At 41.4% G+C, this 13,664-nt stretch overlaps 1 protein-coding gene and 1 long non-coding RNA gene across 3 annotated transcripts in view; one reads left to right on the forward strand and one right to left on the reverse strand.

Annotated features, from left to right (window-relative positions):
• LOC135087110 (large proline-rich protein BAG6-like) overlaps positions 1 to 13,664 on the forward strand; it is a 35,285-nt gene that overhangs the window by 12,015 nt on the left and 9,606 nt on the right. The window contains exons 8-13 of the mRNA XM_063981949.1: positions 5,589 to 5,668; positions 9,026 to 9,170; positions 9,585 to 9,746; positions 10,485 to 10,659; positions 11,780 to 11,968; positions 12,224 to 13,522. Of these exons, the coding sequence (XP_063838019.1) occupies positions 5,589 to 5,668; positions 9,026 to 9,170; positions 9,585 to 9,746; positions 10,485 to 10,659; positions 11,780 to 11,968; positions 12,224 to 13,522 (2,050 nt within the window). The remainder of the gene's footprint in view (positions 1 to 5,588; positions 5,669 to 9,025; positions 9,171 to 9,584; positions 9,747 to 10,484; positions 10,660 to 11,779; positions 11,969 to 12,223; positions 13,523 to 13,664) is intronic.
• LOC135087055 (uncharacterized) lies at positions 1,999 to 3,732 on the reverse strand. 2 transcript variants are annotated; one of them, XR_010260668.1, is made up of 4 exons: positions 3,246 to 3,732; positions 3,059 to 3,143; positions 2,848 to 2,945; positions 1,999 to 2,254 (listed from the first exon to the last, which is right to left on the reverse strand). It is a non-coding gene; the product is annotated as an uncharacterized LOC135087055 (long non-coding RNA). The 2 variants fall into 2 exon arrangements; XR_010260667.1 differs by lacking the exon at positions 1,999 to 2,254 and having other exon boundaries at positions 2,266 to 2,945; positions 3,246 to 3,639.

Here is a 13,664-nt window from a genome sequence, read left to right on the forward strand (position 1 = left end):
GTAGCCAAATGGCAAAAACGGAACCCTTATAGATTCGTCATATAGTCTGTCTGAACATAGAACGTTTTTGTGCACTTTTTAAAATGAGTTAACCAAGTATATGGCTATTAGACTTGCACACGTCCGTCCGTTTTTTGTAGGATTAATATAATTAAGTAACATTTATTTTTTGCATTCGGCTCTTGGTCTAACCCAAACGAAACACGAACAACTAATGAACTAACAATGAACAAAGTTGATAAATTAGTAATATGTAAATAATGAATTTGTTTTACGAGCTGTCCCGGCGTACCCGCAAATTAATATAAAGTTGTTTAAGTGATTTATAAAATCGCAATATTAATTTTTGAAAGTAGGGTCATTGTGCTGGTTTTCTATCTAACTTCGGTTTTCGTCCATTTCACTGAGCTGCCATAAACACATGCGTAAAATTTGAATACAAAGTATTGTATTCACAGAAGGCAGTAGCCATCCCGCGCTAGTTTTGTTGCAATCTATAATGCCTAAGCAACAGTTCTACCTAAATGAAAATGTAATTTAAAAAGTAGTGAGTTCCAAAAAATTACGTAAATGCGCGGCCATACACCGGTCACCGGTACATTGCAGAAATCATCGCGCTAGAAAAAAAACGTGCTGGCAGGAAAAGTTTTTGGCACGTATGTCTAATTGATAGCATTATAAACACAATTTTAAGTGTTTATTAAACTTCTTCATACAAAATTAAATCTTAGATGACTAAGGGTCATTTTTTTAAAGCAAAGCTCAGGTCATATAGCAGGCAAATCAACTCGGAAAGGGATCAACAACGTATCGCCTTTTGTGGCATGGAGGTAATAGTGGAGAGGAAATATAGATCTATACAAAAATTCGACAAATTAATGACAAACAGCTGTTTATCTCTTTCTAACTTACCCCTGGTGATGTATAAAAAAAAAGAAATAGATAATGTTTGGTCAGTACTCATTCTGGCAACATTTTCATGTGACGTCACTAACTACCTGACTTGTGCCGAGTAGGTACCTACATACAAGATTTAAGAAAACAACATATTTATAGGCAATCAGCTGACAACTACACGCACACACACACACACAAATACCTGTCAGCTGATTGCCTATATTGCGGCCATGTTGTTTTCTTAAATCGTGTATGTATTTATAATGCGTGTAAATGTGTGCGTAATGTACCGAGTACGTTTATTTTAAAGTTACGCACCGTCCATGAGACATTGATATACGTCAGTGTTTTGCGAGCTGTCATTGCCCTTCGCGCACTGTCATCGGCGAGGCAAGGCGTTTACGTTACGGTGCGGATTGTGTGTGCGTTGCAGTATGGACTTTAGTTGACTGCCTTTATGAGCACTCGAACGACATAAAATAATATGATACATTTATGTAAGGGTATTTTAAGATCACAAAGTTGGCAACTCCGATAGTTGGACGAAAACCAGCGCAAAGACCCTATCCTGTTTGACACCTATAATAATTGACAATAGCTGGCTCGGCGAACTTCGGCAAACTAATGTGTGACGTGAAGTGCCAAATCGCGGAAAATGTCGGAAGAAATACATGAATTTGCATGAATTATCATGAATAACAATAACCACTTATTTACCTCTCAGTGTCTTCAGGCAACTTAAAAAAAGTACATTGTGTGTTTTTATTATTATTTAGGCAGTTAAATACTGCACAGTATTTTTTACACAGTATTTTTTTATTTTTTTCCATAATACAAGAGTACGCGTGCGTGTGTCAATGCTCGCTCGTATCTCGTATGTGACGCCTTGTCGAATCGCCTCCTGTAGGTGGGCTATCGTGCGTGTTTTGTTTTCGATGTGAACTCGCGGAGATGAACAGTGGGTCTAGACAAAGTGCCATTATAATCGCAAACCAGTCGAAAAGTGGTCGAAAAGCCCCTTTTTTGTATGGAATTTGACGGATTCGATTTTCGATTCGATCAAAAAGTGCGTTTTGTCTAGGGGGGCTGGCCTGGTGTAAATAAGAAATTTTTGCCGGAGCAAAATAAAAATAATTATTTAAATTGATAACAATTTATTGTGGTTGACACAAAAATTTTAAAAAGAAAAAAAAAGGGGATGGGTCGTTGGGCCGTTTGGTTGGTACAGACTAAAAATACTAGACTAAGATGCAGACTAAGATTAGCGCGCTATTATCACCACTCGGCTCAACTCCCTCCGCACCCGTCGGGCGCAGCAAGCGTCTGGCACTGCGGGACAGCCGGTGCCAAACACCTCCTAGTGTACAAAAAAATATATTATTATAAAAATATCGATACAGTAAGTGCACCACTGGTGCATTAATACCCTACAGCTTAAACAGGTAGTAATAGGCATATTAATACAAAGAAATTAATTTACTTGTGTTCGCTTAGTTAAATTACTACGACACACAAAAAAAACAATCCATCGCTCTCAAGGATGGAGCAAATGTGAACACAGCAAAATCCAACGGTAATTCATTACACTGGTAAATCTATTTAGAAGGTAACATTTGGTAAAATGTAACCATCATAATTATTACATCATCTACCTTCACAAAGCGAGCTAAAAATAGTAAACACAATAAAATCCATCGATAATACGTCACAATGGTAAATTTATTTAGGAACTAACATTTTGGTAAAATGTAATCATTGTAATTATTACATCATCGACCTTCACAAAGCGAACTAAAAATAGTTAACACAACAAAATCCATTGATAATACATCACAATGGTAAATTTATTTAAGAATTTACTTTTTGGTAAAATGTAATCGTTATGTGGGTAATCTAATTTTTCAAAGTAAACTAAAATAATTGACAAGCTCAATAGAAAACGGAACCAACCTATGAAGTAGGGTAGCCCAGGACCGCGGAGGACGGCCTCGGTAGTGTACATATCGGCCAGTCATGGTCGGGGAACGACTCTCAGGCACCATCGTCACCTTTTGAACAAAATTTACTAAATTGCGGACTCATCACCGAGTTCCATGTTTCTAATAATTTATCCTAACTCAGCGGAGAGGCGAATGAGGTCGAGAAAGAAATTACAACATACCTTCAACGGAGGAAAAAAATCCGGCGACAGCCGCTAAAGCAGGGCACAGCGCAGAGCTCGCCACCGAGCACTGCCCAACCAAAATCTGTGAACAACAACCACGCGCATTGGTTAACAATGCCGCCAATGCAAACAAGAAAATAACGAGAAGAAACTCAAGGTAATCCTTGGAATAGGACCTGCTTACCTTCAACAGTAATAAAACTCAGCACGTGGCAGTGAGTCCACAAAATCGGCGAACAGCGGGATTTCGGTGTCCAACCGGAATTCCCTTATTTCGACAACAATAATCTGCGTGCCCTGCCCGTTTGAGTTGGGAATGGCACATTTAGGGCCGACTCAGAATGCCACAACACCACACACTACAAAACTTCTGTTCACGACCGCGGCCAGCAGAGTAAAAGACAAGGGCACTCCAAAAAGCGCCGGTCATCACCCGTGACTCAAATCTTCGTTCGAAAACTTGTCACTGGGGCCGTTCAAGTATTACGTAAGCAGATTTCTTACCATTTTTTACCCCCCCGCCCCCGTTGTCATCAAAAGTAAGCAAAGTACTTACCCCCTCCCCCTATGCTTACGTAAACATTTTTAGTTATAAATGTTTGTTATACAGTGTGAGTCACGTTAAAGTGTACATATAAAAATAGATGAAACTAGACCTATTTTTATCGACAAAAAAGAGGTCAAAAATTTTTTGATATTTTTTTTTAATTTTTTATAGATTTTTTTTTCTTCCAATTACTTATCGTAAAGAAAACGTAATTAGTTTTAAACTAAGCGGTATATCCTGATAAAGTAAAAACAGTAATAATGCTAAATAACAGGCGATACTAAAAAAATACACAAAAAAGGCCAACAAATAATAAAAAATGATACTTTTTGATAAAAAAAACTGCTTTTAAATTCGTGTTTTTTTGGTTATTTAATAAATTTCTCCAAAAAATGCCCCTATAACCGGTGGTTTTTATTACTTTGTATTATTCTCTATCGTATTACATAAAAATCATAGTAAAAATCGCATGTCTCTATCCCTATCACAACGTTTGCAATGATGAAATAACTAACGATGACGTAATCATCATCTAGACCCCCCTACCCCCCATGTCATCCAAAATAAGCAAAACAGAGACCCCCCCACCCCCCCTTGGTGCTTACGTAATACTTGAACGGCCCCACTCCAACAAATCACAATATCAAGCAGTTTTGTATAATTTTTATCTTTACTTTCAATAAATGCTACTTGTTTTAACTAGCCTCTCATTGAATAATTCCGATATGAGAACTCACAATACTGCTTCTCTCATTTAAATTTAATTAAATAATTAAACTTTAGGAAGAAAAAAAATAACAAACAAGCAAGTTTCTGAACGTCACCTGTGTGTTTCGTTTCACTCAGAATATGTCAAATTTCTAGAACGTTCCGAATCCATGATCGATCAAGATACATTACAATGTTATTTTAATATAAACATTGAGGAAAATACTGTAAATAGCTAGAATTTAAATTAAAGAGCCTAAATATTAAGTTTTATAAAAATTTAGTATTGGACATTTAATTTTGTTATACACTTTTTTTTTACTAAAAGAATGAAACGTAACGCATTGATCTGTCAAACGGAGACATTCAAAAAGTGAGGTTATTTATTGCTCTGTTTACCAAAACAACGTAATTAATTTTTAATAGAAGTTAATCTAAATTCAGTGAATCACTAACAACGACACGATCAAGTGACAAAGGAAATACTGTACACTTTGTGATTCGTGACCTTACGGTCCGTTGGAATGTTTGTTTGTGGAAATCGGTAAGTATTCAATCTCGCCAAGAAAAAAAGTGTTACAGTAGGTAACGAAATGTCGTGGCCGACTATCTATAGTCAGTTAAATATAGCATGAATGTTATGACACAGACAAAAATACACAGCAAATACATTAAAAGAGATTCCTTCCATTGATTTTGACATTTATCTTAAACTCGCTGCATTGCAGCTTGTCTGCTTACTACATAGCATGCATTTTACAGTGTCATTTCTGTAACACTACAAATCTCTGCTCATCTAAGCGACTTGACAGTAAGAAGATACGACATACCTATAGCACGAATCTTAACATAGTTACCACCGACTAAAATAAGGAATGTGATAAATGATTACATATTTTATAATTTAATAATGTACCTGTAAATATTAATTTTATCTAGCATAACGGTACATTTTCTGTGAAGATGAAGGCAGATGTCATTCTAATATATTTAGATGAAAAGCACTATTCTAACATGCTATTGTCAATAACCTTGTATCTAACAATTATTATTTTAACTTGAATTTTGCCTAAATGTACAGCAAAGATTCCCATGTTTAATTTTACCTTTTTGACTACTTTATCATTGAATACAGCTGGTGTCACGTCATAGTTTGCTCAATATTTCGTTGGAACTTTCGTTCGAGTAGCCACTGCCAGCTACGAACCCATTCATAAGCACCGATATAGCAGGATTCAGACTATTTAATTTTATCGAACTTTTCTTTTATAGAGGGAGCCTCAGTTCGACGAGAGCGGCGAGGAGATCCCTCATGACCCTGCCGCCGCTCGGAGCCAAGGCGCACGTCGCAGGTAGGTACTCTAGTAAGCCTAGGATGCGCGCCACGATAATCTTATCGAGGCATTTTATCGATTTTGCACGATACTTTGTCTAAAATCGTCGATAAGATTTTACCATGCGCCGCATCCTAACCTGTGGGTCAAACCAATAGGAAGTTTTCGCTAATGTCAGTCGCCACGTCACCAGTAATTCGATTCGATCGGAAAATGGCAGCCAAAATGCAAATTGAACCACCAACGACGCGGCGATATAAAAGTTCATTCAAAATCTAATAAAATTTAAAAAATGTCTATGACTGCGATTTGTTTTTACTTTTTTTTAAATTAGTTTCTTCCTTCTTTCTGCTCTCTGTTTACGTCTATGCTTCGCTGTCAAATTAGCTGTCAAAACGACATCGCGATACGGATTTGTCAAAACAGCCTTAGGGTGGGTTGCACCATCTTAGTTTAACTTTGACAAACGTCTAAAATCTGTCAAACTCCATACAAAAAACACCGGTTAACGTCATAGTTACGGTCAAAGTTAGGTGGTGCAACTCACCCTATTGGTTTTCGATCGAATCGAAGCTTATCACCGGGGTTTTAGTAATCGCAATGAAAATGGCGGGTGTTGCGATTCGATTCGATTTTGATTGAGTCTTAAATGCATGTTGGCTTAGCCTTTGTCTGGGAAATTTCAATCCAGTCTTTCGATTATCGATAGGTAGGGCTTTGCGATTCGGTTTTTTGCCGTTTGGCTAAGCCTTTTTTGCTATCGACCTCTTTTGCGATTTGTTTATTTGTTTGCGACTGGTTTGCGATGGGTTTGCGATTTTAAAGTGCGTTTTGACTAGACCCACTGGTTTGTTTGGTTTACCTATTATAATACCACTAGTCCCGCCTAAATAAATCCAATTTCGTACGGTTACTACCCAATAAATAAACTATGGGAAAGATAATAACTTTTTCCAAAATAACGGTAGGTACCACCATAAGAGGATTTGTGGGTCTAGCCAAAACGCACTTTAAAATCGCAAACCCATCGCAAACCAGTCGCAAACAAATAAACAAATCGCAAAAGAGGTCGATAACAAAAAAGGCTTAATCAAACGGCAAAAAATCGAATCGCAAAGCCCTACCTATCGATAATCGAAAGACTGGATTGAAATTTCCCAGACAAAGGCTTAGCCAACATGCATTTAAGACTCAATCAAAATCGAATCGAATCGCAACACCCGCCATTTTCATTGCGATTACTAAAACCCCGGTGATAAGCTTCGATTCGATCGAAAACCAATAGGGTGAGTTGCACCACCTAACTTTGACCGTAACTATGACGTTAACCGGTGTTTTTTGTATGGAGTTTGACAGATTTTAGACGTTTGTCAAAGTTAAACTAAGATGGTGCAACCCACCCTAAGGCTGTTTTGACAAATCCGTATCGCGATGTCGTTTTGACAGCTAATTTGACAGCGAAGCATAGACGTAAACAGAGAGCAGCCCCCCTAGACAAAACGCACTTTTTGATCGAATCGAAAATCGAATCCGTCAAATTCCATACAAAAAAGGGGCTTTTCGACCACTTTTCGACTGGTTTGCGATTATAATGGCACTTTGTCTAGACCCACAGAAAGAAGGAAGAAACTAATTTAAAAAAAAAAGCCCAAAAAAGTAAAAACAATCGCAAAGTCATAGACATTTTTTAACTTTTATTCGATTTTGAATGAACTTTTATGTCGCCGCGTCGTTGGTGGTTCAATGTGCATTTTGGCTGCCATTTTCCGATCGAATCGAATTACTGGTGACGCGGCGACTGACATTAGTGAAAACTTCCAATTGGTTTGCGATGGCATTTTGACTAGACCCACTGAAATTCTTAATACTCAAACTAGTCTTCATAAACCTAAAACGTGTTAAAGCGGGCTAGTCGATTTTGCAGGGCATTAAATAAAGATTCTATCGACATGGATGGACTATCAATTTTAAATAAGTCTGGCCCGGTTGCATACTCAATGATATCGATAAACAGTTCACATGTCTTTATGGGAAACGTATTATAACTTCTTTCAACGAAATCTATCTATCTACTGTCGCCTATGCAACGTAATATTAGACAAAATTTCCGTCGCCCTGGCTGAGCTATGCATTATTAAGTTTGACCCGGTGGCATAAGTGATTAATATCGAACCAATACTTGGTCTATTTTCGAAACATTCGCATTTGTTCGAACATTTCTTATCTTTTGTTCGTAGAGTTCAACATTGCTATAATGTGCCAATCGTGTATTAAAAATTAAGTCGTCATTATTTACGCATTTGGAAAAATATCGTCTGCTGTAGATACTAAACTATTATCGTATTCGAATAACAAATAACAAACCAACATCCTACTATGATTGAAGGGAAAATGTCTGCATCAGAAGAAATAAATAAAATGCTTTAAAATATGATGTGTTATGTTTTTTTCACCCCTCTGTTGATTGCTGATTTTCGTCGTATATTTTATTGCTACGTATCGGCTGGAACAGGGAGCCTACGTAAGTAGTAAACATTTTTGTCTGTCCTGTTGATAACAAACAACAGTGCTAGCTATCGAATCCCATGAAGCAAATGTTTCTATTACGTGCATGGAGTATAAACCCCTATATTTACCTCGAGAAAAATGGGTAACTTCATTAGGTATTGCAACTCTGTGTCAATATGTTTGCAACGTTCAAGGTTGGACAGAGGGTCGTATCGTACGAGAATGATGTTAGGTGGAATGGTTAATGGAATGTGCGTGTGCACACATGAGTCACATGGTCGGGTAAAAATGGCAAGGCCATATAGGTGCGTGGATACAGCAGAGTAGAATAGGACCACCCTTAACTCATCCCTTTTGTGACTCAAGACTACAACAAATATGTGAGCCATGGCCTCCCAACCTGTCTGGCGAGCGTGGGTAGTGTAGGCCAAATCTTCAAATTTCAATTTCATCATCATCATTTCAGACACAACGTCAACTGCAGAACATAGGCCTCCCCCCCAAGGCATTCCATAACGACCGGTCCTGCGCTGCCCGCATCCAGGTTCTTCCCGCGACCTTCACCAGATCGTTGTTCCACTTAGTAGGAGGCCTGCCCACGCTACGTCTTGCGGCCCGTGGTTGCCACTCGAGAACTTTTTTGCCCCAACGGCCATCGTCTCTACGAGCTATGTGATACATCTTTTACCTCTGGTTTTAAAAGGGTCACGAGTAGGTAATGGAGACTAAATGATGATGAATCTAGTGTCTAATGGAGTACGTTGCCTTTTTGATAAATGTAATCCGTAGTTAATACTACGGATTACATTTAAATTTAAATTTTGGATAATTTTAATGCTGACAAAAGCGTTGTCTCTTATACTTCAGCAGGATTTCTCGCTCGCTGCGTTCGCGACAGACGCAGCCGCGTCACTTGGCCCAACTCATCGACGACCTGAATGAGCTTCACGAGCAGTTCTCCCCGCACCGATCCAACTACACCGCCCTTCTACGATCGCACACTATTTCCGAAGTAAGTGCTTAATCGGTTAAGTTAGACGACATTCAGTTTTGGTGACCATAATTGGATTACGTCAGTCTGATACAGGCGCCATACATTGACTTATGACTTTTAGTGGCCAACATTGTATACAACGTATGCGGCCACATATTGGCTCCAATACTTTTGACAAAACCTAAGGTGAGGGTAGTGGCCCGCCTGCCTAACCCCCTTCACTTCCCTCGCCTTTGATCGAGTACAAAAAACGACACAACACGGGTCGACACCGGCTATTGGATGCAATGTTACGTTTATGGCCAAGATTGTATACGAATTGGTGATTGATCCAAGACTATTAAAGCCGATATATGAGCAATGTGTGGCGTTGGCATGGTAGGAATGTAAGATGAATGATGATACTAATATAGAAATGTGTATTGATTTCAGACTCCAACATATTCTGACGAAGAGCGTGTTCATGCGCAGCGCACTGTCGAGATGACCACCGACTTAATGCACAGCTTCGCGCACGCGTACCACGTGCTCAGTGACGTAATGTTCCAGGTCGGCAGCCCGCGCCTCAGGTCCGAGACCTCCGTCACCATGCAGGTCAGTCACCTCACTACTGCTGGCCACCACCACACGTAGCACACAATACACATACTCACTCACACTCGTGCCATTTCTAGTATATTCGGTACCAATATGCACCGTACACCCAAGCCGAAACAAGTAAACTGCATCTTAACCGGTGAAGGAAGCTAGGTCCATTTTTGACTTACATGCTTAAGCCACTGATTTATCAACCGTCATCATCAACACCAGTTGTCAGGAATCTAGTTAATAGAAGTGACTAATTGCTGCACCGCACGCTTTTACTCCACCTAAATATGTTGGGCTTGATAATGTTCCCAAAGTAAGATTATGTTGGTTCCCAGATTAGGTAATATGATAACCAATATACTTAACAAAATTTTCTGACAATTCTGGGCTACAAGGCTTGTTGAGTATTGGTTTGAATAAGAGACAGAAAATATCACAAATGACTATAGCTAGGACTACAAGTAGAATGTTTAGTATGACATTAATTCATTCTTTTTATTTATTAGTGTATGCTGTCACATTGCTTAATAATTTATACTTTTTAATGACAATTTATTTTTGTGATTGCTTAACTAAATCATTCTTGTTTTATCTAACCTAATCATGCAGGACCTAGTGCTGCCCAACGTAAGTATCCCACTAAATGTTCTTCAATAAGATATAGTTGTTGCATTAATATTAATATAAAATAATAAATTCATTTCTGAATGAATTAATGAAGTCGTTCAATTCGTTCCGATACAGGCTCAAATTAACGTGATTTCGGCGACGCCAGTGACTCGACGCGCGCCCCAAGGCGGCGTCCCCAACACCACGGCCACCGCCACCGCCACCAGCGCCACCGCCACCAACGCTAACCGCACCGGCGCCTCCGCCACCCAGACTAGTGCCGCCGGTCAGCAACGCGGAATCGCCTCCGGTAGGAACACATTCCATCAGGCTCACAATATTAACATAGAACCCGAACCTTATCAAATAGAAATAGAAATCCGACGGCATCGACGCGCGAGAAGAAGGTGCCCTCATTTAGATCCGCAAACTCAAAATCAGCTAAATGACCTCAATGAACCCCCTGATCTGAACTCACAGCGAACTCGACCAAATCAAAGTGCCCAAAACCTGACTGATCAACAAAACCAGGCTGACCAACAAAACCAAGATGGTCAGCAAAACCAAGGTCGAGCTGATCGGCGCCGACAAATTCGTCAGGGTAAGACTTGTTCAATGGCAATGTATGGCCTTCGTTTATGCCCTACAGAAATATCTAACAATTTGTGCTGGTTTAAGTACATTAAAACCTAACAATTGGTTGGTAAATTCGAAAATACAAGCTACTTAAGAAATAATGAACCCAAGATGACCTAGTAGATTGTATTCTTCACAAATAATTATTACTAACGAAATATTGATATGACTGGTACAAAGTTTGTCATATTTAAGCGAATTATTATTACTTTATTATTGTAATCGTGTTATGATTCCTGTTGTTTATTCTTTATTATTTAATCTTAATCGGCAATTATGTTGTGTTAGCACGTAATAGTTACGTCTTTGTTTGTCCATTGTCCATGTAGTTATATGGTGATGGCGATAGAAAAAAGAAAGGAGATTGTCATAGAATTGTAAGGTGTATTTGTTTTGTAATGTGTTCGTAGTCGTACACTCTGCATCATAAAATTAGGAACACCTTGATATTTTCATACTTTCATGTTGTAATATCTGTTTCACAAGTATACTAATATACTTATTTGGAAATATCTTTACTGCTATAACAACCAATGAACGGAATATTTGAAACATCTTGCATGATTGCATAAAATAAATATGGAGGTGTTCCGACTGTCGTGTCGCTGATTACATTTAAATGATTAAGGGCTGGTTTTTCAATCGTCAGATAACTTCTAATTGAAGAATAAACTTGTCATATTCATATTTCCCATACTGAAATTGTGAATGTGCTAAACTTATTCTTCAGTTATCAGTTATCCGACGATTGAAAAATCAACCCTAAAACGTATGTTTTTTGTTGTTTCTTGTAGATCTTGAGAATCTATTCAGGGGCATGGGCGCTGCTGGCCTCGGCGGCGTGGAAGTGGTCATGAGCATGGAAGAGTTGCCCACGGTCGCACAGGTTGCTCTTGGAAATCTTGGCAACCTGGCCACCGGGAACGTAGATGAGCTGGGGCCCTCTCCGCCCCACCCGCCCGGCGCTACCGTTGATGGCGGAGGTAGGATGGCCTAGATTATTCCGTAAAATAAAAATGGCATACCATTTTGACTACGTAGACAAAGAGGGCTATCGTTTTTGTACTTAAGGCGATTGACGTAAGCGCTTCAGCGCTGTTGGTGCCTCTGTCACGACTGTGACCCCACTCTAGTAGTGCTAACTGGTTAACGCTAAAACCATAGCTCTCATTGTTTGAATCGTTATTAATTCTTATGCTGTATACTCGTATTATATTTAACCTGTTTAATTTGTGCAGTTTATTTCGCCCCGATGGCCACATTCGCCACCGGCACGCCAGACAACATGATGCAGAACATCTTGCAGCAGCTCGTGCGCCAGGGCATGCTGCCCAACGAGGGCATCACCATCCACCCCTCGCAGGGCCAGCAGCCCATCCGCATCCCGCACACCGCGGGCCGCCGCTCCCACGCCGCGGCCGCCGCCGCCGCCGCCGCCGCCAACCGCGCCGCCGCCGCCGCCACCACCACCAACGCCGAAACTCAGACCAACGTGCAAGGCGTCGATTCCGTCCTGCTGATGCCCGGCACTGAAGTGATCGAACTCGAGGCGGGCGAGGAGGACAGCCAAATCCTCCAGGCTTCCAGTGACGAGTCCCAGGACGAGTCCCAAGAGGAATCCCAGGAGGAGTCGCAGGAGTTCTCCTGCGGACACGCGCACGATTCCCAAGAGGAGGGGCAGGACTCGCAGGACGACGCTCAGGAGGACTCCCAGGAAGACACCGCCGAGGACTCGCAAGAGGAAGCGCAGGATGAGATCATGCAGGAGGTGCAAGTGCGCCAGGACCAGGCGCCGGCGCCGGCGCCGTCCGCGGGGCGAGGCCAAGGTTTTGGACCCGGGCATGTTACAGGTCAAGGACATGTACTCGGGCGTGGGCTTGCACAGGGGGAAATGCTTGCTCAAGGGCACGCGCCATCAGCTCCATCGGCTCCCGGCCAACCGCCGGCCGCTCAGTCGGCCCCGCGCGAAATCAATTACGGTGAAGGTACACCGCTCGGTCATCAGGAACAACCGGTTGGCCGCATTCCACCGCGAGAACAGTCGAGTCGCCCTTTGACTTTCTCTGCAGAACCGGCCGGTGAAGGCCCCCCGTTGCCTCATCAGCAACCGACCAGCCAGCTCGGCCAACCGATAGGCCAGGGTCCCATTCTCGGCGGCGGTATTATCGGACAGTCTCTCAGTCCGATCCAAGTCATCGGCAACAATGCCATATACGGGCCTCCGCCCGATCCCTTTGCTCTCCTCCACGGGGACTGCCCCCGCGTGGGTCCGAACGCACCGCGGGTGCAAGCGCTGGCGCGTGCCCAGGCTCAGGCACAGGTTCAGGCCATGGCCCAAGCCCAAGTTCAGGCCCAACAAGCCCAGGCTCAGGCACAATCCCAGGGCCAGGCTCCATCCCAAGCCTCGGGTGAGAGCCCCGCCACTGCTGAGACACAAGCCTCAGGTCAAACCCAAAGCGCTGGCCAAGCCACAGGACGCAACGAGGGCCCACCGTCCCCGCAACCAGATTTAAATGAATCGGGAATGAACAGGGAACGTATGTCACATTTATATTTAGTCGTGAAGGCTCGCCAGTTCTTTAATAAATTCATGTATGGTTTATCTTTAAATGAAACTGAACCGATTTTAATGGTACAGATTTAATAATCATCAATGTCGATTCAGTAGAACTCGATTTG

Source organism: Ostrinia nubilalis, chromosome Z (assembly GCF_963855985.1).
Source record: "Ostrinia nubilalis chromosome Z, ilOstNubi1.1, whole genome shotgun sequence".
NCBI lineage: Eukaryota > Metazoa > Arthropoda > Insecta > Lepidoptera > Crambidae > Ostrinia > Ostrinia nubilalis.